Source organism: Herpailurus yagouaroundi, unplaced genomic scaffold (assembly GCF_014898765.1).
Source record: "Herpailurus yagouaroundi ecotype Mexico unplaced genomic scaffold, PumYag 191, whole genome shotgun sequence".
NCBI classification, from domain to species: Eukaryota; Metazoa; Chordata; class Mammalia; order Carnivora; family Felidae; genus Herpailurus; species Herpailurus yagouaroundi.
This window is the reverse complement of record NW_024412422.1, coordinates 13886444-13910863: the sequence shown is the minus strand read 5'-3', so window position 1 is coordinate 13910863 and position 24420 is coordinate 13886444. Positions and strand designations below refer to the sequence as shown.

At 56.0% G+C, this 24420-nt stretch overlaps 4 protein-coding genes across 17 annotated transcripts in view; 2 read left to right on the top strand and 2 right to left on the bottom strand.

Annotated features, from left to right (window-relative positions):
* Positions 1-2965, top strand: part of PITPNM2 (phosphatidylinositol transfer protein membrane associated 2) — a 111203-nt gene extending 108238 nt beyond the window's left edge. For all 11 annotated transcript variants that reach the window (XM_040444000.1, XM_040443997.1, XM_040443998.1 and 8 more), the window contains one exon: positions 3-2965. In XM_040444000.1, coding sequence (XP_040299934.1) covers positions 3-326 — 324 coding nt within the window. In that variant the 3' untranslated portion in view covers positions 327-2965. The remainder of the gene's footprint in view (positions 1-2) is intronic.
* Positions 2963-5710, bottom strand: ARL6IP4 (ARF like GTPase 6 interacting protein 4). The gene is given in 6 exon segments (XM_040444008.1): positions 2963-3867; positions 3947-4016; positions 4416-4533; positions 4617-4931; positions 5358-5531; positions 5693-5710. Coding segments are annotated over 5 exon segments (723 nt in total). The 5' UTR covers positions 5521-5531; positions 5693-5710; the 3' UTR covers positions 2963-3810.
* A 940-nt stretch (positions 5711-6650) lies between these two features.
* OGFOD2 (2-oxoglutarate and iron dependent oxygenase domain containing 2) lies at positions 6651-12076 on the bottom strand. Its single transcript, XM_040444007.1, has 7 exons — positions 11373-12076; positions 10878-10934; positions 10049-10162; positions 9860-9959; positions 8264-8391; positions 7745-8002; positions 6651-7670 (listed from the first exon to the last, which is right to left on the bottom strand). Exons 1-7 carry the CDS (start codon positions 11502-11504, stop codon positions 7407-7409), a joined length of 1053 nt encoding a protein of 350 aa, XP_040299941.1. The 5' UTR covers positions 11505-12076; the 3' UTR covers positions 6651-7406.
* A 2-nt stretch (positions 12077-12078) lies between these two features.
* ABCB9 (ATP binding cassette subfamily B member 9) overlaps positions 12079-24420 on the top strand; it is a 36234-nt gene continuing 23892 nt past the window's right edge. Inside the window, exons 1-2 of one of the 4 annotated variants that reach the window (XM_040444006.1) lie at positions 12079-12574; positions 16413-16494. The gene's annotated coding sequence lies outside the window, so the exon portion shown is untranslated. Of the gene's footprint in view, positions 12575-16412; positions 16495-19401; positions 19596-24420 lie in introns of those variants that run through there. The other 3 variants (XM_040444004.1, XM_040444003.1, XM_040444005.1) reach the window with 3 other exon arrangements.

Here is a 24420-nt window from a genome sequence, read left to right as displayed (position 1 = left end):
AGTTCATCACGGACGGCTACGCGGCGCACCTCGCCCAGCTCAAGTACAACCACCGGGCGCGGCCAGCCCGCAATGCGGCCACCCGCATGGCACTGCGAAAAGGCAGCTTTGGCCTGCCTGGCCAGGGAGACTTCCTGCGCTCCCGGAACCACCTGCTCCGCACCATCTCGGCCCAGCCCAGCGGGCCCGGCCACCGGCAGGAGCGGACACAGAACCAGGCGGACGTCGAGCAGCGGGGACAACGCAGCATGAGCGTAGCGGCCGGCTGTTGGGGCCGCACCATGGCCGGCCGGCTTGAGCCAGGGGCAGCCGCGGGCCCCAAGTAGGACACCGTTAGCGAGGCCTTGTGGTCTCCGTGGTGCTAGGCCAGGGCGGCCAGCCCCGCCAGGAGGCCTGGCCTGGGCACACAATGTCGGCTGGAGACAAGCTTGTCCCAGGGCCTGGCGGAGGACATAGGCCGTGCCACACAGCCCTCCCAGCCCTGCCTCATGTCCTAGGGTCTGAGGGGTTCCAGCTTGCAGGAAAACCTGTCCCAGGATGACAGAGGGACCAGGACTCCCCACGTGGACTGGCCCGAAAGGCACTCCCAGACACTTGCCCTGCATTGACCTCCCAGCATCCTGGGCCCAGGCCCCGCCTGCCACCTCCCATCCACTAGCTCACCCTGACCCCCAGGTCCCCTCCCACTTGGTAGCAACTCCGATGGGGGGACAGCCTGCTTCTTGTTAACTCTAGTTACTCAACTGTTCAACCTCACTGGTCTTGCACTGATTTTTGAGAGTGGAGATCCATTACCGTCTCCTGTGGCTACAGACTCGTGGACATGCATGAAAATCCAACGTTTGCTCATCTGGGACCTATTGCCACACAGAAGGCTCCAGGGTGGCAAATCCTTGTGCAAGCAGGAAGAGAAAGGCCATATCTTAATTTCTGCAGCTCCGCCTGGCCCGCCAACGCTGTGGCAGCCCCGGATCCCTACCTATCTGTCCACCTGCCCCACCTGGAACCCAGTCTGGCAGTGAGGCTGGTGAGGCCCAGAGCCGGCTCCCGAGAAGCCACGCCTCGGGCTCCTGGGCCTGGCCAGGCCCGGCCTCCTCTTCCACTCCTCGCCTGCCATCAGTCAAGGCCACGTGCCTCGGCTCTCCTGCGTTTCTACACCTTTCTACTTATCCAGTCTGATTTCTATGAGGTTTTTTTAAATGAGCAATCCTTGGCTGCTTCCTTTTCTTAACTCTTTCAGTACCAAGCGCAGCCCCTCCACATGAAAACACCCAGCACTGTGATGGAGTCCAGCCTGGTTCTGGGTCCCGGGGCCCTGCCCCCTGCCCACGCAGTGAGGTGTGGGGTCCCTGCCTCACCTGACCCCCATTAATTCCACTGAATTTCTACTCTGGGGTGAATGGGCACACACTTAAGTTTTTTTAATGCCAATTCCGTTTTGATGCCGAATCTAAGAAGCCACAATTTGCTTCGTTAGCTTAAGGGCGGGCAGCCACGACTTCATTCCCCACCTGTCAAGGACCACGATGTCCTGCACGCTGGGTCTGAGCATCAGCCCTCCCTCCCCAGAACCGACCACGATCTCAGCTATGGCGCTCGGCTCCGGGCGGCCCTTCGACTGCTCCTCTACCTTCTTCTACAAGGCGGGGGAGCCTGCCTGGCCAGGCTCCCACTCTGAGAAGCTGCTGCCAACCTGGATACGGCCTCAGGGCCTCATAGGCTGGGATGGGGAGGCACGCAGATTGATGTTCACATTTTCCCGTGTGTAGATATGTACAGCCAAAGGGTTGTGTAAATGTTCTGCAAAAGTGGGTCTATACAGAGTGAAAGCTATTTATTTTGCGCAGAGAAAAATTTCTGGAGGAATAGGACCTTCAGGGTTTGTTCATATTTAAGATGTAGCTTTTTGTTTTTGTTTCAGGCGTTCTGTATAAAGCAACGATTATTTTATGGACCAAGTTTTAATGTAAGTGTTGCAATGAAAGTGCAATATCTGACCCCCACTCTGCTCCCCGGCGGGAAATCGCTTGGCCCGACAATCACAGCCCCAGCGAGGGGCCCCTGTGGCCAGTGCCTCCTTCTCTGTCGGTCCCACCTCACCCCATCTTGCCTACTGCCTCGGTGACCAGCCATCTGGAGAAGCACCTGGAAGAGCCTTGGGCCCCCCTGCAATACAGGCTGGGAGGCCTCCTGGCCCGGGGAGGCCATGTGGGCAGTGGGCTCGGCCTCTCCCAGGGGGCAGCTCCCCCAGGCTCCGCACTCCCTGCCTGCCTGCCCAGCCGCCAGCCATGCCAAGGACAACAGCAATAGTCCCCTGGGCCTCTCCCAGTGGCCCTTAGCCATAGATGGTGAGATGGGCAGCCCCCCCTCCCCGTTGACATCTCTCTTCTGTATCCAGGTCTGCTTCCTGCCTCCCTTAAGATTCCTTTTGGCACATTCTCCTCTTAAGGAAGCACCGGTTTTTCAGAAACTAAGAGAGGGAGGGCAGAGTCCTTTAAAAATACCAAAAATGTTTACAGTGTTGGGTGCTGAGCTGCAGGGCTCAGGCCTGACCAGTCGCAACCAAAGGGTGAGGCAGGCCTTGCTGACTGCCACCCCCACCCCAGGCCTGTTAGAGTAGAAGCCTTAGTCCCACTCCCAACCCCACACTGAGCCTCCGCCCACCACCCCAGATCCAACCGCCTGCCTTCTCTTTGATTTCTAAAGACGGATTCAGCAGAGACCCCACCCCCAACTTTCCCAGCTCTTTATGAGCTGCCCCTCCACCACCCCACTCCCCACGCCCCCCCACCCCACCTCGTTACTTTTCTCGTCTCGGCCCCTCCTGTCTCTCTGTCTGGGCCATGTGTGAGCCGTGTCCTGACTCGCCCCATCCGCCCCTGCTTTCCCTGCACCTTTGGGCCTGAGTGTGCTCTGTATACAGTGTCGTTGTCTGTTACACCAATTAAAGAAGCAGGAAGGCTTCCTTCTGGGTCTCTTTACTGCACCAGCAACCACAGAGCACAGGGTGGGGAGGGGATCTGGGGTGGGGGCACGGCCTGTCCCAGAGCTAAAGCTGTGGTGGGGAGAGGATGTCCTTCCCAATCAACAGTGCCTGCTATGCTGACTGTAACACCAGTACGCTTATGCCAGCCTTCCCCTGCACCGGGCCTCCTCCCAGCCCCTTCCTGGGCATGAACTCGGTTCATCCTCACAGCAGCCCAGCCAGGTGGATGCTGAAAGCCTCTCTGCTCTACAGAGGTCACAGCTAGTAACGTGGGCCAGGATTCCCACCCCGGCGGCCCGGCCCCAGCACCAGGACTCTGCGCGGTTGTCATCTGCAGAATAAACAGTGCAGGAAGCAGCCTCCCTCCAAATCTGAGAGGATGGGGTTTAAAAGCCACGTCTCTGGGTTTGGGATTCAGCTGAGGGTCAGGGTCAGGGTCTGGTCGGAGCAGGCAGACCGGAGGATGAGCAGAGCAAAGGTGGCTGGTCTTCACGAACGTCAGGGTACACCCCACCTTCCCCCCAAAAGTCCTATAGGCCTCCTTTGTCCTCTGGAAGTTGGGTAGCAACCTTCCCTCCCTTCAGCACAAAAAGCCGACCTAACAAAGTTTCCAGCCAGGGAACATTTAATATTTGGGAAGTGATGCTCTTGCAAGGAGGAGCTGATGAGGCCAGTGACCCCGTCCTCACCCCCTGCATCTGAGAGGAGGCTGGGCCAGAGGCCAGTCCGCAGGAGGAAAGGCAAACAGCACCCACTGGGCTTCCTGCTGCCCACTCTGAAGCCAGTCTCCAGGCCACACCACCAGCACTTAGCCAGCAGGGCCCTCAGGGCAACAGCCCTGCTCGCATCTGGAAAGCCAGGCCATCCCCGCGGGTAGCTTGCTGGAGAAGAAAGCGCATGGGAGGAGACCCATCAGAAACAGAGCTGGGCGTGGACCCCGGGCAAAGGGGTGACACAAACCTTGTTGATCTCTCGGTGTCGTTCCTTAGTTACGATTTCCTCTAAGACCTCGCCATCTCCCTTAATGAGCCTGGGGGAGGAGGGGAGAGGAGGTTGAGCCTCTTAATGCCAGAGCAACAGAACCAGACCCACCTGGCAAAGAGATGCCAGGGCGCAGGCCCCTGCTCCCCTGAGCGGGTGGAACATAAGATGCTCCCACCTCTCCCTCTCTCCCACCCTTGGGATAGTGATAAAGGCAGCTGGGTAGGGTCTGCCGCCAGACCGGCCAACTGGCTCTTTGAAGACATTCCTCAAGGCCCTTCCAGCCCCTGTAAGTGCTTGCTCTGGGCAACAGGGAGGAACAGCCTAAAAACTCCCAGAAATGAGTTAACTGCCCTTCTCCTGTCTTTGGCTTTTTAGCGCAGCAGCCGTCGCTCCTCCTCCTGAGAGTGCAGAGCGTGTGGGGCTGAGCTTTGCCAAGCGCTCCCACCTGGTGCGTCCTGTCTCCGGGTCCACCACCTTGCGGATGACACTCTGCCGAGCATCCCACTCCTCCTTGGTCATGGGCTTCATGGCCTGGATGCGGGACTTCTGTTCATCCGTCAGGACTGCAAGGGGAGTTGGCAGGGAGTCGGCAGCTGGGTCTCAGGGAGGGGGCCCTTCCCCTCCTGCACACTGGGAGGCAGCATACCTGGGCCGTCCTCTTCCTCCTCGGCTGATCGGTGCCACTGGTCCAGCGAGGGTCCCGGCAGAGCCTCCCCCTGCTGTACCTTTGTCTTCTCCTTGCCTTTCTTCTTCAGCTTCTTCTTCCTTTTCTTCTTCTTCTTCTTCTTCCTCTTCTTGTCCTTGTGCTTCCCCCGCTTCTTCCGGCCACCACTGGAGGAAGAGGAGGAGGACGAAGAGGAAGAAGAGCTAGAAGAACTGGAAGAAGAGGAGGAGGAGCTGGATCATGGTCTCCTCCGGGCCTTGTGCTTGCTTCTCTCTGTGATGCAGGGAGAAGGTGAGGCTGGAAGGCCAGGAGGGGAAGAGGTAAACCTTTATCCCCTGGCTCTGGCCTGTGGCAGGCTTAGGGGGACTACTGAGGGGTGAGACCCTCCAGGCCGGGCTTTCCAGCCAGAGCAGGGATCAGCACTCCCTGGAGAGGCACTTTCTGGGCTTCACCCTGTCACTGTTTGACCAGGAGCAGGGCAGCCAGGCCCCTATCTCAAATCCTGCTGCTCAAAAAGCACCATTACGTGCTCCCTTCAATCCTTACACAACGGGCTGGCCCAGCCCCTAGAATCTGAAGGTCTTTCGATCCGGATACGGAGGTCCTACATTCTGCACTCCTCTGACCACTGCTCACAGCCATGCAGGGACGCCTGCCCGGGCCTGCCCGCAGCCTTCCTCCCTGAAGTTCCCACACCCCTTTCCCATTCCCTCCGGTCCTCACCCTCCGCCCCAGAGGAGATGGTGCTGGCCTTGTGGTCTTGGGATCTAGAAGCCGAGCAGCTCTTCGGGACATCCTTACTGCTCTTCTTCCTTCTCTTTTCGGACCCTCGCCCCCGGGACCGGCTTCGACTCCTCGAGCGCTTGCGAGAGCTGACGTGAGCCATAGCGCCGCGGGCTGGAGACGGGGAGACACGCTCAAACTGAGGCTCACAGAGCCGATCCCCAGACTGGGCTCCACGGGCGACTCTTCTCGGGGCCTGGCTCTCGAGGGCCCACTACCCATCACCACCCGGGGCAGGGACTTGAGGGGGTCCGCGGCCACCGCACGATCCTCACCCACCCCGACCCCCGGGGACCTCAGGTCCTGCGCCGACTCCCGGATCCTCTACCCCTTTAAGGGCTCGCCCCCGCCCGGCCGCTCCACGCCTGCGCACCGGCGCTCTGGCGCCCCTAGGAGCGGCCGCGGTCCCCGGCTGCCAGGTGCGTCCCGAATCCCTCCCCGCGCTCTCCTGTCCTCCACCCGCGCGGCCTCCGCCGCCTCGCAGCCTTGGGGAAGGTCCCCGCAGCTGCTCCGTTCCTTCCTCAACCGCCCATCGGGCGGGACCACCCGACCCGCGCCACGCCTTCGCGTGAGGAAGCGGCGGCGAGGCGACTTCCGGCCTGGGCAGTGCTCCCAGAGGCCGTCCGGCTGGGAAGCGAGGCGCTGCCTCCTTTAGTCCCGAAGCCCCAGGTTCCGCTTCCAGGGCTGCGGGAGAAACGGTGTGGCTCGCCCACCTCCGGAAGAGGGAAGCAGGGGATCCAGGCTTCGGCCGTGCTCCCCGCTCTTCTCAGACCGCCCTTCTCCAGCCTCCCTGAAGACCCAGGGAAGGAGGCGACCCGACCGTGCGCCTCTTCCCTCCTTGAGATGCCTGCCGTCCTGTCCACCCTGGCAGGCCGGGGGACACCTTAGTCATTCCAGCGTCCCCACCTGGTAATAGAGGTCGCGAACAAATAGCCATAGGGGCCGGAGAGATCATGACAGTGAGCCAGGAAGGGACCCCTGTGAGGGAATGCGCCACAAGCCTGTCCAGCGTGAGCAGCAGCGGAGGCTCTGCTCCAGCTGATTTCTCCAGTGTGGGCTGGGGCCTGGTGTTCCAGACCTTCCCACCTTCCCCGCGAGGCCGGCACTCAAGATTTCGATATGGGAACCCCTGGGTTTTCAGGTGTACAGCCCAAACCCATCACAGCTGCACTCTTCATCCAACTTGGGGGCGGCCAAGTTGCAAGTTTTTCAAGAACAGCAGCAAACATAGAGGGCTGTTATAAAGCACTTTATATACATTAAATCGTTTCACTCTCACAACAGCTTTCGGAGATAGGTACTTCCCAGATAAGGAAAACTAAAGCACAAAGAGGTCAAGGGGCTTACTTGCAGCCACACAGCTGGAAGCAGCAGGATCAGAATTTGAACCCCGGCAGTCTGGCTCCAGAGCCCCTGCTCTTAACCCCTCTGTGGAAAGCACCCGACACCAACTAGAAGTTGCTATCGATGGCTCACCCAGATCCCCTTCATAGACAGATGCACTCACCCAGGCTGTGGCGTCTCCTAACTCATACCTGTACTCTTCTCTGGAAGGTTCCCTGGGCCACTGGGAACCACCACCTCCCCACCCACCCCGCCAGCCCGGCCTTGACACACCTGTGAGCCAATAACCGATGCAGGGGGCAAACTGCTACATTCATGCTCTAGAGCACTTGGAGGGATTGGGCTGAAGCTAGGTGCCCTCTGAAACCACATCTTGGCCCAGCTCCTTCCTGTCCTGTCCTTGCCTCACGCCCTTCTCCAGAAGGTATTCCCTCAACAAACCACCTGCACGGGAATCCTCATCTCAGGCTCTGGTTCTAACACACCTGACCTAAACCAACCTGTCTGCCGAAAGAATGACTCCGAGGCTTGTGTGTCCTTTTGAACCAAGAAGTGCCTGAGGGCTGCAGGGAGTTTATTCTTGCCCTGCCCAACCCAAGGTGGCAGAGCCCTGCCATGCCACCCCGACACTGGCCCCAACCAGGCTCAGGTCAGTGCGCACACATCCACCATGGTGGGCTCCTCGCGAGTGAAGCCGTCGCCGAAGCCATCATCGTCCACCAGCTCAGGTTTCCGGCAGCACATGGGGCACAGGCGGTTGCGCACAGCAGAGGCCCGGAGCCAGACGACAAGGTTCCAGCGCTCGCCAGTGCCTAGGGGCCGGGCCCCGTGCAGCTGGCCACCCCGGTGCAGGATGCCCTGGCCCACCACGTGTTCCACCTCCAGGGGCCTGGCCAGGGCTGAAGGTGCCTGCAGACAGCGGAGCTCAGGCCTGGGCACTCCTGGCTGCCCCAGGCCCTGCCCCCCGGGTCACACACACTAACCTGGAAGAGGTCCCCGAAGTACAGGGCGCCCCCCGTGAAGGCCTTGCCAAGGGCCACGTTGAGGGTGAGTTCGGCATTATCATAGTGGCAGCCTAGCTCACGGTCCTGGCCTGGTGCATATTTGACCACAAAGGCACGGTGGCTGTCGAGCCAGCCCCCACCGCAGTCTGGGTACAGCAGGGCCATCAGTGGCTGCAGGAAGCGTTCCCGCAGCGGAGTCACCAGCGGCTCATCCAGGCCTAGCTCGTGCAGCAACACCTGGGAGGGGGATCCTGGGAGTCAGCAGGGAAACTGGTGGGGGCCTCACCCTGGGTCCCTGCGGGGAGTCTCTTCCTAAGGACAGCAGCGCTTTGCAGATATCGATGGGCTTAACTTCAAAATAACCCGACCGTGACCTCATCTTACAGACTGGGAGACCAAGACCAATGGGACCCAACAGCTCTTCTCTCGCACTGCAGCTACGGCTCCCCAGCCCCGGCTCCCTGCTGCCTCAGGCCCCCCGGAGGGAGCCTCACCTACCCCATAGTTGTTCATGGTGTTGGGTCTTCCCTTGGGCATGTCCGAGTGCTCGAAGTGCTCCAGCTCCTCCAGCAGGGCCTGGCAGAATGGCGCTGTAAAGACCGGCAGCCGGTAGATACGCTTCTCCCCTGCGGAAGGAGGGACAGTCTGTTGGCTGGGAGCTTCCGTGTGGGTTTCAGTCTCCCTGCGAGCTGTGAGCCTGGGCACGTCTTTTCACTTCCCTCAGCCTCAGTTTCCTCATCTGTACAATGGGGATAACACAGGTACTCACTTCTCAGGGCTGTTGTGACCATTAATGACATAATGTGTGGGCAGCAGAGGGGCCTATTCTCGGGTCCCCTTATTTGTCCCTGGAGCCTCTCCTCCTGCTGCCGCAGGTGTCCACAGCCTAGCCACCAGACTCAGATGTGGGTTCTGCTGAGACCCAGAGGTGGGAAGGGATTAGCCCAATGACCCCCAGCAGGCCAGTGACGGAGCCCAGCAGGGATCACAGGGCCAGCGCCAAGCTTTCTCTGCACCCCACCCCATGAGCCACCAACACTTGAACCCCAACTGAAGTGCCTCCTGGAGCCTCTGTTCCCCACACAGGAAGGCTGAGGGGGGCTGCTCTTTCTTGCCGGGTCCTGGTAGGGAGAGGCCAGGCTGCGAACGGAAATGCAAACATTTCTTGGCAGATGCACCAACACCCTGGGGTGCACGGCTGGTGTGCCCCCACACTTTTGGCCAACTCACAGCCGACAGCCTTCACCCAGACAACCGTTACGCGATCTCCGCTGTTGGGGAGTGGATGGGAATGAGGAGGGATGCCCCCGGGCTGGGAGGGCATGTTTCATTCACACTCCGCCCTGTGCCTCCCGACAGAGCACGGGCTTGATAAGGGGAGCGACACCTTGCACCTGTCTCCCCAAAGTATCCCCTAGGCCTAGGAATAACCGTAACCGTAAGACTGAGGAAACCTCTAGATGCTATGCACCCAGCCCTTTAGGCACGTCACCTCACTTAATCACACTTTAGCAGATGGGTATTACCATTGCTCCCGTTTCACAGACGATGAAACTGAGGCAGAGGACTTAAGGGACTCGGAAGGGCCAGACTCCCTGCTAGGGTTAGCCCATGGGAGATCCCAGCAGGAGACTCAAAGGCCGGAGAGATGCGGCATTTCTGAGTTTGGCATGGCTTTGTGCTTCTGCTCCAGGCCACAGCTGCTTCCTGGCAGCTGCTTCCCGCCCCTCTCCCACAGCTCCAGGTCGTGGCGGGCTCAAGACACTCACTCTTGCCCACTTCTCCAGGTCTAGGGATAAGGAACTGTCTGCTCCCCACCCCCCTCACCCCCAGGGAGAGGGGGGAGGGGGGTGGTCCTGTGTCAGCTGTCCCTTCGTTAAGTTCTTCAGTCACCCCCATTCGAGTGTGCCAGCTGGCTCATACCTGACACGGGCAGGTGGGCAAGTGAGTAAGTGAATACAGATGCCCTGCTCCCGGCGGGTCCCACCAGCCCTTCTAGCTCCTGCTGACTTAGATTCTGGAGGCAGACATGGTAGGTGGAGGGACCCCACCCCTTAGTCCTAGTCCTACCGGGTGATGGGGCCAAGGTCTCACCAGACACTGTCTCCAGCCGCTGGAGAAGGCCTTCAAGGTCTGCACCCGGCGATGTGCTGTACTCAGCTGCAGCCAAAAACTCAGGGGCCAGGGCCTCATCCTGGGGGCAAAACACACCGGCTGTGGGGCAGACGGCTTCCGGTGCCGGCTGCCTCCACCTCCTTCCAGTAACCTGCCCCGACCAGGTACCTGCAGCGTGTTGTAGATGTGAGGCCGCACCGGGTGGTAGGAGCTTGCGATGAGGGCTTTCCTGGCAGCCGCCTCCTGCCCCAGCCGCTGCCGCCGTTCCACCTCCTTCTCGAGCTGGGGATGGCACAGGGCCTGGTCATCCAGATGGGGCCGCCCGTCACCCCCCAAGGTCATTGTACAGATGAGGAAACTGAGGCTCAGGAAGGCCAGAGCAGGACCTGGGCTGACAGCCCAGTCTCCCTGCACGCCTGACTCGATCAGGGTAAACTGCAGGTGCCAAGCTGCTGACTGAACGCAACCCCTTCTAGTAGGGGCCCATGCCGCTCGGGGTTGCACCACTCAGGGCCTGGCAAGGATGAGAGCCCCTCCCCATACCTCAGCCAGCTGGGCCCCCGAGGGAGGGGAATGGAATCCCAGCCAGTCCTGTGTTCCAGAGGCTGCGGAGGGCTCGCCTAGGAAGTTTCCCGTTACTAACCCTCAGATGGAGGAGGAGGTGGAAGATGGAGCAGCCCTGGCACCAGCCAAAGGGGGTGGGTGGACAGACGAAGAGCTGGGAGCCAGAGCCGGGCGGTCCCGGGTGGGATCTCAACTCCACGTGCTGTGACACTTCGGGCCAGTAATTCCCTCTTTAAGCAAAAGTGTCTCGTCTCGGGAGGGCGTGGGGTAGACGACCTGGCATTTGCCACTTTCTCTTTTTCTGGTGTCAGGACACAGATACTGCGGTGAGTGGACACGGGAAGGACACCCCCCCCCCCAAACTGCTGACACAACCTAAAGAGGAAGGGCTAGGCTGGGTGTGGAGGGGGTCCGCGAGGGTGGGGAGCGTTACCTCTGCTAATAGCTGCTGGAAGTCTTGGGGGCTGACACATCCTCGGCTGCGCAGGATCTGAGAGCAGAAGGTCCAGGGAGCTCAACTGTGTGACCTTGTGAGTAAGTCACTTAACGCCTCTGAGCCTCAGTTTCCCCAGGTTAAGATGCATACGAGAGCCTGGACCTCACAGGATCATTGTGAGGATGAAATTCGATAAGCACGCAAAACAGACAACACCGAGAGCGCGCCGAGCCTGGCCCTGCCCTCAGCACTTTACCTGTATGTTCCATTCATTCATTCATTCATTCCTTACGACAACCTCACTAAAGAGACACTATTATCCCCCTTTAAGGTGAAGAAAGCGAGGCACCCAGAGATTAAGTCATTCTTGTTGTCACATCTGAACACCCGGGCAAAGCACAAGACCTGGGGGACAGAGGTCCCTCCTCCGCCACCCCTCCCCCATCACCCCGCCCCGCCCATTTCTCCGCAGAGCCACTGGGGGCCACTCACCGGGCCGTAGTCCCGGCGAAGCTGCTCCTCGCCCCGGAAGCGCACGTGGAGCCGGTAGCGCGCCACGTACAAGTTCTCCGAGCAGAAGCAGGCGCAGCGGCAGAAGCGCCTCGGGACCCCAGCCGTCGCCATGGTGAAGAGGCGAGCGTCGCCCCGCAGGGTTCCGTAGGGGCACTTCCGGCACGCCCCCGAAGGGGGTGGGGACGCGGCGGTGGAACGGGAGGCAAGGGTCCTTTCTGAGTTCGCAAGTGCAGAAGAGGACGAAGACTCCGCCCCAGAAAACGGGTCTGCAATGGGGAAAGACGCTCCGGGGCCGGACTGGGGCGAGCAGCCTCGGCGGACAGAGCGTGTGGTCTTCTCGTTCCGCCTCACAGTTCCCCCATCCACGACGTGGGGATTAATCACCCCACTTTACAGACAGGCAAACTGAGCCGCACCTTCACAGGCCGGGGACAAGTCGGGACTTGGAACCGCAAGACGTTTTGCTTCAACGCTGCCTTCCTTTTCTGCTCGGAGCTTTTGAAGAGGCTGCCAACGCCAGGAGGACAGGAGTTCTGGGGTCCGGTCTCGTTCTCTCCCAACTATCCAGTTCTGTGCGTCTGAACTCGGGTTTAGCATTCTGCCCGGGTCCCTACCCGGCACTCCTCGAGCCTCCGCCACGGTCTCCAGATTCGCTGCTGACGGCCCCGGGATGTGTTTTCTCGAAAGCGCTCCGTCCGGCGTGACTTCCGGTGGCTCCTCCTAGGGATACAAGTGTGGGCGGGGAACGGGGTGTGGTCTGCTGGCGGCCACACCCCGCACGACCGGCTCCCGGTTGTGCTGTGCACTGTTGCTGTGTGAGATGAGTGTGTTTTTCTTTTAGAGTGTGCGCCCCTACCTCGGGGACACCCATCGTAGCTCCTACGTACTTGTCTGGGGGACCCCCATCTTGGTCCTCGGTTCACCCCCCAAGTCCAGAGCCGCAAAGCCCCGGGAAGAAGCTTGGATGGCAACCCTGTGACTGGGGGAGGAAGTCGTGTCCCCTGCAACAGATCTCGTTCCCTGTCCTAGAGTTCCCTCCCTGGCTCAGCGTGGTGTGGGGAGGCCTGGGCCTCAAGACTCCAGCCCTTACCCCAGATACGCAGATGACCACAAACGATAACTCCTGTTGGCCGAGCCTCCACCTTACCTGCTTCCATCCCTACGGCAAACCTTTGAGCGAGGTACTGTGTTACCATTGTTACAGATGGGGAAACTGAGGCTCAGAGAGGGGCGGTGACCTGCCCCAGGGTTCACAATGGGAGTCCTCCGAGTGGTTGGTTTCTGAAGGATTTCCGATTTTCTCTTTGTGCTTGTTGGCATTTCTTTTCTTTTCTTTCTTTTCTCTTTTCTTTTCTCTTATCTTAAATGTTTATTTGTGAGAGAGAGTGCACGCACAAGCTGGGAAGGAACAGAGAGAGAAAAGGACAGAGGATCTGAAGCAGGCTCCAGCTCACAACTCGGGAGATCGTGACCTGAGCCGCCCAGGTGCCCCATCATTTATTTTCTTGATGCTTTCCTTTCCTTCAGATGTATAGTCGGGTTTACACCCACGCACTCACACTGGCAGTGACACACGTACACACTCAGGCACACCCTTACATGCTCACATATGCTAACACACATTCACACACCGTCACAAATACGCTTGTACCAGTGACACGCTCACACATCCACTCACCCTCACTCACACACACAAAACACCTCACAGACGGTCACAGCCGCACACTCACACATCCGGCACGCTCACTCACACTCACAGACAGCACAGTCCCTGGTTCCTCTCAGCTCTGTGGCAAACCGACTCCCGATGCCTGCCAGTGGCTCCTACCGAAGCTCCTACCAAGGGAGACGGGGGAACTTCACGTCCTGTGGTATGGTGCCAGGCTGCCTTCCCCGGCCGTCTCCAGCAGCATGTTCGGGGGTCTAGGGCTCCAGCCAGCACCTTGGGGGGCTGGGAGAAGGCTTCTGCTCTCAGGGCAACAGCCTGATTGGTTTTCACACTGGCTGGCCAGGGCCGGGGGGGGGGGGGGGGGGGGGCGGCCCCCCCCCCCCGGGGGGGGGGGGGGGGGGGGTGCGGGCAGGACCACCCCAAGTGTGGGAGGTTGGCCTGTGTCAGGAAGTGTGTTTTGACTGACAGATAAGGTCCCTGCCCTTCTGAAACTCAGTCAAGGTAGGGAGGGGGGGAGGAACAGGAGCAAGCAAAGAAACAAATACATGGTCAAGGTATTTTCATTCAGCCGTAAGTGCAAGGAAGACAAGCTAGGTGATGGGATGGAGAGTGCCTGGAGGCGACCGCTTTACACAGGGAGGCCGGAGAACACCTCCCTAAGAGTGACATTTTAGCCAAGCCCCAACTGCTGCAGCGAGATCTGGCAGGAAAGGGTTCTAGGCAGGGGGACTAAAAATGTAAATCCCCCCCCGTGGGATGAACTTGCCATGTTGGGAGAACAGCAAGGCATAGAAGAGGGCAAGTCATACGGGATGAGGCCAGGGTGGCATTCGGGCCAAATTACTGGGCGTAAGATACCACTGTTGACACTTTGGCTTTTACTCTACACGCAAAGGGAAGCTGCTTAATCCTTGCAACCAACCTTATGAGGCAGAAATTATCCGCATTGTACAGAAGTGGAAAACAAAGGTCAGAGAGGTTAAATGACCCAAGGTCATTCAAGGTGACACAGTTCATAAGTTGTAGGGTCTGGAATGGAACAGGAGTCTGATCCTGCCAGGTTGTTCCTAAACGTATGGCCAGGTCTGCCTTTCCCCTCCTCGGGCATGAAATCTAGGTCACTGGGCCTCGAGGATCCGAGGACCCAGCCCAAGCCTCCTGAAGGTACTAGGCTTCCCCGAGGGGGAAATCCCCCTGGGGATCTGCTTCCCCCTCCAGGATGAAGCTCCCCAGGCCAGAGCTGTGTGGCCTGAGGAGGTATTTAAACTTTCATGGGTGTCTTGATTGCCCAGCAATAGTGGAAGGCCCTGCTCTCCAGGAAAGGATCTATTTCCCCAGCTCTGCATTCATTACCCCCCTAACTGCCTTCCTCTCCCAGAGGCCCAGGGCAGGCCCTGCACAGGCATCTTCCCACCAGTGCACCTGCTCAGATTCCCCCCTCTGCAACATTTTGCAAGATGAGCATCTTTTGCTTATCGGTTTGGACTGGCCCTCCCAGCGGCCCCCCTCCTCCTCGGAAGCAGTGTCCCTGCCCCCACCCTGCCCCAGCCCGGGCTCGGTCACCAAAGGGAACAGCAAGAATATTAATAGCAAATACTGGATCAATGTGCTTTCAACCAGCACTGATGTCTGTGTGAGGTATTGGGACAGGTATCGTACCGATGAGGCTCAGTGAAGTCCAGGGGCCTGTCTAGGATCATAAGCCTAGTAAGCCGCAGAACCAGAATTTCAGCACCCACCCTTCCCTCTGATTCCAGAGTGTGTTTGTGTGTGGGGCTGTGTACATATGTATATGCACATGTATATATGCATGTTGCACATTTGTGTATATGTATGTGTCTGTGCACGTTCTTTTGAATTCATAGAGAGCATACTATTAAAAAAAAAAAAGGCACATCTTAAGTGTACCGTTTGGTAAATTTTTACAAACGAGACACACACAGGTAACCAGCATCCAGACCCAACGACAGAACATTCCAGCCTGCAGAAGCTCCCACCATATCCCTGCTCAGTCCGGACCAATCATCACCCTGACTCCTAAGAACAAAGATTAGTCTTGCCTGTTGCTGAATTTGATACAAATAAAATCGTGTAGTATGTATTATTTTGTATAGTGCTTCTCTCACTTGGCATTCTTATTTTTTTTTAATTTTTAAAAGTTTGTTTATTTTGAGACAGAGAGTACGGGCACAAGCACAGGGGAGGGAGAGAGAGAGAGAGAGAGAGAGAGAGAGAGAGAGAGAATCCCAAGCAGGCTCTGTGCTATTAGTGCCGACCCCGATGCGGGGTTCAATCCCACAAACCATGAGATCATGACCTGAGCTGAAATCGAGAGTGAGACGCTTAACCGACTGAACCCCCCAGGTGCCCCTCTCACTCAGCATTCTGTTCTTGAGATTCATGGGTGTTGTGTGTAGCCGGAGACAGTTTATGCTTTTTTGTGGCTCCTTAATATTCCACAGGGTGACCCCTCCATCCATTGAGCCATTCTGCAGTCGAGGGACATTTGTATTGTTTCCAGTTTGGAGATGTCATGAATAAAGGTGCTACGAACACTGTAAATTTTTTCATTGCAGTAAAATATACATGACATAAAATTTACCATGTTAACCATCTTTTAGTAGACATTAGTTTTTAGAGCACTTTTAGGATCACAGCAAAATTTAGTGGAAAGTACAGAGATTTGCCATGTGCCCCATGTCCCCCCAGCCTATCCCCCAGTGTCAGCACCCCTCACCAGAGTGGTACATTTGTTACAATAGACTAAGTCACACTGACACTGTATTGTTACCCAAAGCCCATAGTTTATGTTAGGGTTCACTCTTGAAATTGTACATCTATGGCTATTGACAATGTATAACAACACGTATCTACCATCATGGTATCATACAGAATAGTTTCACCACCCTCAGAATCCTCTGTGCTCTGCTGTTCAGCCCTCCCCACTCCCTAACCCCTGGCAACCACTGATCCTTTTACTGTCTCCATCGTTTTGTCTTTTCCGGAACGTTATGCCTTTTCAGATTGGCTTCTTTCACTCAGTAATAGGCATTTATGTTCCCTCCATGTCTTTCCATAGCTTGAGAACGGAACGATACTGTATTATCTGGATGTACCACGGTCATCCATCCACCTACTGAAGGACATTTTGCTTGCTTCCAAGCTTTGGCAATTACGAATAAAGCTGATATAAACATCCATTTGCGGGCTTTTATGTGGACATGAGTTTTCAATTCATTTGGGTAAATACCTAGGGGCACGTTTGCTGAATCATACAGTAAGCGTATGTTTAGTTTTATAAGAAACCACCAAACTCTTCAAAAGTAACTACTGTTTTGCATTCCCACCAGCAATGAATGAAAGTTCCTGTGGCTCCACATCTTCACCAGCATTTGGTGTTGTCAGTGTTTTGGAGTTTAGCAATTCTGTTAGGTAGGTAATGGTATCGCATTGTTGTTTTAATTTGCAATTTCCTAATGACATGATTTGGAGCGTCATTTCATATGTTTATTTGCCATCTGTACATCTTCTTTGGTGAGGTGTCTGTTCAAGTCTTTTGCCTCTATTTTTTTTTGTTGTTGTTTTAAGTTTATATATTTATTTATTTGGGTGGGGGGGAGAGAGAGAGAGACAGAGAGCGCGCAAGCACAAGCGGGGGAGAGGCAGAGAGAAGGAGAGACAGAACCCCAAGCAGCCTTCACGCCATCAACGCAGAGCCCTTGCGGGGCTTGAGCTCACAAACTGTGAGATCATGAGCTGAGCCGTGATCAAGAGTTGGCCGCTTCACCGACTCTGCCACCCAGATGCCCCTTTTGCCTCTTTTTAAAATTGGGCTATTTGTGGTTGTTTTGTTGTTATTGTTGTTGAGATTTATGTATCGTTTTGGATAAGAAGACATTTGGCTTTATCAGATATATTTTTTGCAAGTATTTCCTCCCAGTCTGTGCCTTGTCTTCTCACTCTCTTGACAGTATCTTTTGCAGAGTAGAAGTTTTTAACTGTAATGAAGTTCCGCTTATCAATTCTTTCATGAATCATGCCTTTGATGGTGCATCCAAAAAGCATCTTCATACCCAAGAGAACCTAGATATTGTCCTATGTTATCTTCTAAGACTTGTATAGTTTTGCACTTTACATTTAGGTCTGTGGTCCATTTTGAGTTAATTTTCGTGAAGAGTGTAAGGTCTGAGTCTAGATTTTTTTTTTTTTTTTTTTTTTTGGCATGTGGGTGCCCAGTCGTCCCCATACCATTTGTTGAAAAGACAATGTTTGCTGCATTATCCACCTTTGCTCCTTCGTTACAGATCAGTTGACTATATTTATACGGGTCTATTTCTGGACTCTCTATACTGTTCCATTGATCTGTGTGTCTCTTCTTTCATCCAAACCACACTGTCTTATTATGGTAGCTTTATAGTAAGTCTTGAAGTCGGGTAGTGTCAGTCCTCCGACTCTGTTTTTCTCCTTCAGTACTGCGTTGGATGTTTTCACACAGCAGAAATGACAGAGCCTGGATCTCGACCCAACTCTGAGTCATTCTGACTTTTGGATAGCCCATCCAGAATGCTTTCTTCAAGTATAATCATATATTTGCTTTTTTTTTTTTTTGCACAAACATTAAGAGACTTCAACTTTATTCTGTTCCCCCCCCCCCCTTTTTTTTTTGAGGTTTATTTATTATTTTGAGAAAGAGTATGTAAGCAGAGGAGGGGCAGAGAGAGAGGATCCCAAGCAGGCTCCACATTGTCAGCGAGGGACATGATGCGGGCATGAACTGTGAGATCATGACCTGGGCCAAAATCAAGAGTCAGACCGTCAGCCACCTGAGCCACCAAGGCGCCCCTATGTCCCTTGTTTTCACTCAATACATGCAGGAGGTCATTCCACACCTTTATAGAACTTTTGTATATAGATACATACATACATTATTTTTCCCCTGCCATAGTGTTCTGTGAGCCATGAGTTGACCAATTCCCTATAGAAGGGTATTTAGGTTATTTCCAGATTTTTGGTACTACAGTTACTATCTGAAAACTGGTATCTTTGCTCCCCTCCACAAGTCTTCTCTATAGAAGAAATTCCCAGTGGGTCCCCAAAAAGTGCTTTTTACATTCTGAACTTTGCCAAATTTCCCCTTGAAGGAGGCTGTGCCTTGTAGTAGCAGAGGCTGTTTTAAATTCAGAGTCCTTTGGGGCGCCTGGGTGACTCAGTCAGTTAAGCGTCTGACTTCGGCTCAGGTCACGATCTCGAGGTTGGTGAGTTCTAGCCCCGCGTTGGGCTCTGTGCTGACAGCTCAGAGCCTGGAGTCTGCGTCGGATTCTGTGTCTCCCTCTCTCTCTGCCCCTCCCCTGCGCTCTCTCTCTCTCTCTCTCTCTCTCTCAAAAATAAAAAAAAACATTAAAAAAAATTTTTTTATAAATTCCAAGTGCTTTAAGCCTTTGACTGAAGGATGGAGAGGTGAGGGGAGATGTTACCCCACTTGCCGATTCTCTGGACCTTGACCTACTCTCCCTGGCTCTGGGTTCAGGCCACATCCTTTGCCCGGAAGCCTACTCACCTTACACCTTTCTCTAAGAGCCTTCCCAGCTAAAGTAGGCCTGGGTCACTTTCCACCACCCCACCCAGGTTGATTCCTTTATAGCACTTACCACTAACCGAAATGATCTTATGTATTGACTTGTTGATTTCCTGTCTCCCCTACCCTGCAAAGGATGGTTGTTTTCCTTTTTTCGCACTCAGCCATATTCCTAGCACCCAGCACCTAGCAGTCACTCGGTATGTATTGCTGTTTCCCCTCTCCCAATCCCTACTACCCTGCTCTATTTTTCTCCATAAAATGTATTCCCTGCCACCAGATATACTTTACTTATTTATTATATGTATTGCCTGACTCCCTCACTAGCATGTCAGCTCCAGCAGACAAGGATCCTGTTTTCTTCACTGTTGCATCTCAAAAGCCCAGAATGGTATAAGGCACATTGTAGGTGCTGGACAAATATTTGTTGAAAGAAAGAGAGGGAGAGACAGGGAGAAAGACAAAGAGGATGGAAGGAAGGGAAGGGAGGGAGGAAGGAACTAAGGAAAAAAAGAGGATCATAACGCCCACCCTCCGGGGCTGGCAGACGGTCCCTCCAGAGGAAAAGACCCATGAAAGAGGTGGCGCCCCCACCAGGTCAAGACATCTCTGTGTGCCCACATTGGCCCTGGAGCCTCCAGACCAGAAGTGCGGGGCTGGAGGGCCTGGCTTGGGGGGAGGGGGCGGGGCTCGTCGCAGGTGGGCGGGCGGCTAGCTCGGGCCCCGCCCCGCCGGGGAGGCCCCGCCCCACTCGTCAGCTGGCCTGGGCGCCCGCCCCGCTCTGCTCCGACCTTGCCGCGGCGCCGCCGGGGTGGGAGGCGGGGAGGATCAGCGGGAGGAGCGGAGCGAGCGCAGCGCCGGGCGCAGCCTCCAATGAGCTGCGGGACCCGCGCCCCTGAAGACCCGAGCCCTCTGCGCCCCCTCCCCACGGCTCACCTGGTGTCAGGTAAGGTAACAGGTAAGAGCGCGGCGTCCAGGACCCCCGAACAGGTCCTTCCCAGGCTGGGGTGCCAAGCTCCACACAGGCTGGGGGCGTCTGGGTCCCCTTGCCCCAGAGGTAGACATCACGGTTGAAGGTGGCAGCCTTTTGGGAGCCTTTCTGGCCCCCGCCCCGGTCCCCACCCGCCCCCGGCCGCGGGCCCCGCCCCCCCCCCCCCCCCCCGCGGCCGTACCCCTCCCCCCCCCCCCGGGGTGTTTTTTTTTTTTTTTTTTTTTTTTTTTTTTTTTAACTCCTCTGGCGCTGCTGCCTCTTGGAAAATGGTGGGGGCGCCTTCTGGGGAGAATCTTGGGATGGCTGTTCTCCCCCAAGGATCGGACTGGCGCGACTTCCCAGGGCTCCCCACGTTCTACAGCGGTGCCTGCCCACGGATCCTGAGCGCCCTGGCTGTAGCAGAAGCCTGGGAGCGGAGGGGGGGGGGGGGGGCGGGGAGCGACCTGGGCCTGCTGATCTTGGCAAACCTTTTCCCTCAGTATCCCCCGCTGGCCCATGGGCTGACCTTCCAGCGCATCCACCCTGGCAGTTAGGCCTATGGGTTCCCCGGGGCTCCTCCCTTGTTTGTGGGTCTGTGTTAAAACGAGGTGCCTCCTCCCCAGACCTAATGTTGTTTAAGAGAGCCTTAAGCCGGTCTGACAGGGTTCACCATCCTCTGCCCCACCCCCTGGAGAGAGACTGGCCTCCATTTCCCTGCTTCAGAGGGGCAGGTGACAGGTGACAAGAGGACAGTTGTAGGAAGGCCCACAGCAGCTCCCCAGTTTGCCTTGCCCAGGGCCAGGAGTTACCTGAAACAACTTTCCCAAGTCTCTGCGAGAGGACCAGTCCCAGCATGAGATGTGGTGGGTTCAGCAGGACTGGACTCAGGATGGAAGAAAGTGGACCTGGCCCAGTCCTGGCCCTGCATCCGGAAACCCCGTGATAACACCAGCCTCCGTTAGCCAGTGTTTGCTGAACAGTGAATGGGCCATGACAACTTTGGGGTGAAAAGTTCACCAAGTTAGGAGTGGACTGAGCTGCTTGGGCCACCCAGGTCCTTCAGGACCCTTTTGTCGTGGTCCCTGAGTCCCTGAGTAGTCTGGGCACGTCCCACCCAGAGAGGCAAGTGTTGAGTTTCAGTCCTGCCTTTGCCTGTTCTCTGCGTGCCACTTAACTTACCCTGGCCTCCATTTCCCCGTCTGTACAGTGGGCATGATTGCATGAGGACTTCCCAGGAGAGGAGTGAGGATGAGCTGAACTGGGAGGTCATTGTCTGGCAGGTAGTGGCCCTCCACACACGGTAGCCGTTGTGATTGTAATAATTGCTTCTGATCTCCTGGCTGTTGCAGACTTTCCTTTTGTGCAGCTGACGGCTGGAAATGCCCCATCCACCGTTTGGCAGGACCCCCTGTGGACGTGGGGTCACTTGCTAAGCCTGTGCCGTTCCTTGGCATTTGGGGGCAAGGCAAGTTGCCCCTGTCTTCTTGGGCCATATCACAACCTGGGCAGTGCCTGCTCTGGCCTCTGGCCACCACCTTGTCCTTGTCCCTCGGGCCACACTCGGCACCCATGTGCCCAGAGCTTGCCCTCCAGCTCCACCCGGCTGAGCTCAGCTGTATCCTCCAGATCAGGCACCTGGAGGGCAGGGATGTGCCTCCAGGCAGCCCCACGGTCCCCCTTCTTCCCTCCTCACAGTCTTGGCTGGTGGTCTTGTCCCCTTCACCCTCCTACTCAGTAACTTTAAAAATAACAGAGTAGCCTGTCCCCACCGAGGGCTGTAACCTGACCCGAGTTGGATTCTGCTCCATCAGGGCCTGGATACAAGGACTCAGCACTTGGGAGTATGGGACCATGGTGCTATAGCTTCTCTGTCCCCAGGCCACTGGGTGACCCTAGACAGGCCTCACCCCTTATTCTCTGTGCCTCAGTTTCCTGTGCTTCACGTGCTTCACATAGTCCATGATGCTGGAGTGTGAAACTTTGCTTTTCCCGGTGCAGATGAACAGCTGGGGTCCCCGTGTGGGTGGCTATCCAACGGGGTTGCCATAACCCCAAGCGGAGGGGTGTTGGAAAGGAACTCCCCCAGTGACTGGGGTTGGGGGCAGGAAGAGCCGGCTACGTCCCTCGGCAGGTCTCTGGCAGATACGCCTCCTGTCCCACTTCTGAACCCCAGCTCCTTTCCGGGGCCAAGGAACTCCTTGTGCCCACCAAGAGGTGAGCAACAGCCAAGGTGGCTGGCAGGGCCTGGGTAGCCGGCGGTGGCTTGGCCAGGAGGCCTGGCGCGGCACCGGGCCAGGAGCGTCCCTCCCCGGGCTCCGACTCACGCTCGCCCACTCGCTGGCTCCCCGAGGCCTCTGCATTGCAGCAGACGAGAGCCTTTGCCGGCAGCCCAGCTGGGACTTGGGGTGGAGCAAGGGACTGGGCAGGGGGTGTCTGTCCCCACCATCCCTACCCCTGCCCCCTCCCCTGCCCCTGGTCCCATTCAGCCCTGCCTTCCTTAGGAGATACAGCTGCTGACAAGGTAGCCTTCTCTGGGACTGATCTGAGTCTAGTCAGAAGTGCCGGACTCTCCGTGGGGCCCAGGCTCAGGGACTGTCACACCCCTGGGTTCTTTCTGCATCTGAGACCCCTCCTGAGCATCATTAGGGGTCTTGCCTACCCCCTGAAGAGGCTGTTTTGGAGCATTAGGGCTTTGGAGTTGAGAGCCCAGATTTTAGAACTCCGTGGCCTGGGTTCACCTTCCAGCTCAGCCACTTACTTCCTAGCTGTGTGATCTGGGACAGCTCACTTAACCTCTCTGTGCCTCAATTTTCTTGACTATAAAATAGGGATAATAATAGAACCTACCTCACAGGATTCTTGTGAAGATTAATGCATTTAAAGCACTTAGAACAGTGTCAGACACACATTTACGTCAATCAGCATTAGCTGTCGGTACCGTTGTCACTGTTCTCATCACGGATGCCATCGGCTCTGCCTCTTGGCTGAGCCCCCTCTTGTGCAGACTCTGTTTTCCTTTGACAAATACTCCCTGGTAGCACTTGTTATATTGACAAGTGTTTTAGCTTAACAGTGTAGAGCCCAGATTCTGGAGTCAGGTAGCTCTGGGTTCAAATCCCAGCTCTGCTACTCACCAGCTGTGTGATCTTGTGCAAGTTCTTAACTTCTCTGGGCCTCAATTTCTCCATCTGTTAAAAGGGGATGGTGAAAGTACAAATCTCACAAGTTGTGAGGATTAAATAAGCAAACACATATGAAGTGCATGGCCTATATAAAAGGCTGGGCCTGAGGTGCCTGGCTGGCTCAGTCAGTGGAGCGTGAGGCTCTTGATCTTGGGGTCCTGAGTTCAAGCCCCACTTTGGGCATGGAGCCTACTTAAAAAGAAAAATAAAATAAAATCCTGTTAAGAAATAAAAGTAAAAATATATATATGTATATGTATATGTATACGTATATATATATGTATATGTATATGTAATGCCAGGCCCACAGGAAGGGTTGTGTTTACATAACTGCTTGTACTTAAAAAAATGTTTTTAAGTTTATTTGAGAGTGAGAGAGTGAGCATGAGCAGGGGAAGGGCAGAGAGAGAGAGGGAGGAAGATCAGCACAGAGCTTGACATGGGGCTCAAACTCTCAAACTGTGAGATTATGACCTGAGCTGAAACCAAGAGTCAGATGCTTCGCCGACTGAGCCCCCCCAGGCGCCCCATGTTTGCTTGTACTTACTGGGCAGCTGCTGTGCACCAGGCACAAAGGTTCAGAGTTAGGTGCCGGGATCCTTCACATACTGGCTCAAGTCCTGGCTTGGCCCTTTGTTGCAGAGTGATGCGGGGCACATGCTTTGCCTCTCTGTGCCTCAGTTTCTCCAACTATATATGGGGTGTGGAAGCAGCCGCCTCATGGGGTTGTGTGGGGTTTCTAGCACTCCAGAATATGAGCCAAGAGACTTTGTGCACCAGAGCTGTTGGGGAGGAGGTCTCTTGAGGTGGCCCCCTTTCCAGTCACTGCGCACTCAGAGTGACCCCTCCCGGTGTTCCTTGCCTCTCCTTTTCACTTGGGGACTCCAGAACTTTGTCCATTTTGCAGATGGGACGATAAAGTCCCCAGGATGAAAAGGGATGGAGCCAAGTCGAGAGGCAGCACTCAGAGGCACATGCCCAGCCTAGTCCCAGTCCTGCCCTGGACAAGCCCCACTTCTAAAGTCCCCACCGGGCCCACATCCTGCAGTGTCCCTGCAGGTCCCGGGCTCTCCCAGGCACTGGCTCAGTCCCGGGGGGCCCAATATGGGGGGTGCTTTGGACAAAGCAGACATTAAGCTCCAGAAAGCCAAAAGGGCCCAAGTCAGGAGGTGAAGGGCAACCTGGGCTGGAGGAAAAGACTCTGGAAACTTCCAGGCGGATGTGAAAGTCCCTGGGTTGCTCCTAGGACCTGCGGTCACCCACTCTTGGTCTAAGAGAGTAAAGTTTTATTTGGGGAGACGAAAGGCCTGATTTGGCGAGGAGAGAACGAAGCAAACATTTATTTATTAAGCACCCACTGTATACAGTGGTAACAATCAGCAGCAATTATTACGTGCTAGGCACTGTGGCCAGAACTGGTGCTCATGCATCGAACCTCATGCTGTTTTAAAGCTGATCTCAGTTTTGTCTGCAGAGTCCTCCAGATCCCCTGCACCCTCACCCCCCAGGCCACGTGGAGTGTCCTTGCCTCCCTCAAGCACATCGGCACACTCCTACCTCAGGGCTGTGGCGCTGACTATTCCAGCAGAAAGTGCTTTTCCCCCAGATAGCCGCATGGTGGACCCCCTCAC

Bases quoted from the DNA above. Each gene is read 5' to 3' on its own strand.
- OGFOD2 (XM_040444007.1), bottom strand. From the start codon at position 11,504: ATGGCGACGGCTGGGGTCCCGAGGCGCTTCTGCCGCTGCGCCTGCTTC. The intron at 8,392-9,859 runs GTGAGACCTTGG...CTCCTTCCGCAG, and splicing joins GCGGCTGGAGACAGTGTCTG to GGGAGAAGCGTATCTACCGG. The intron at 7,671-7,744 runs GTTAGTGTGTGT...CGCTGTCTGCAG, and splicing joins ACTTCGGGGACCTCTTCCAG to GCACCTTCAGCCCTGGCCAG.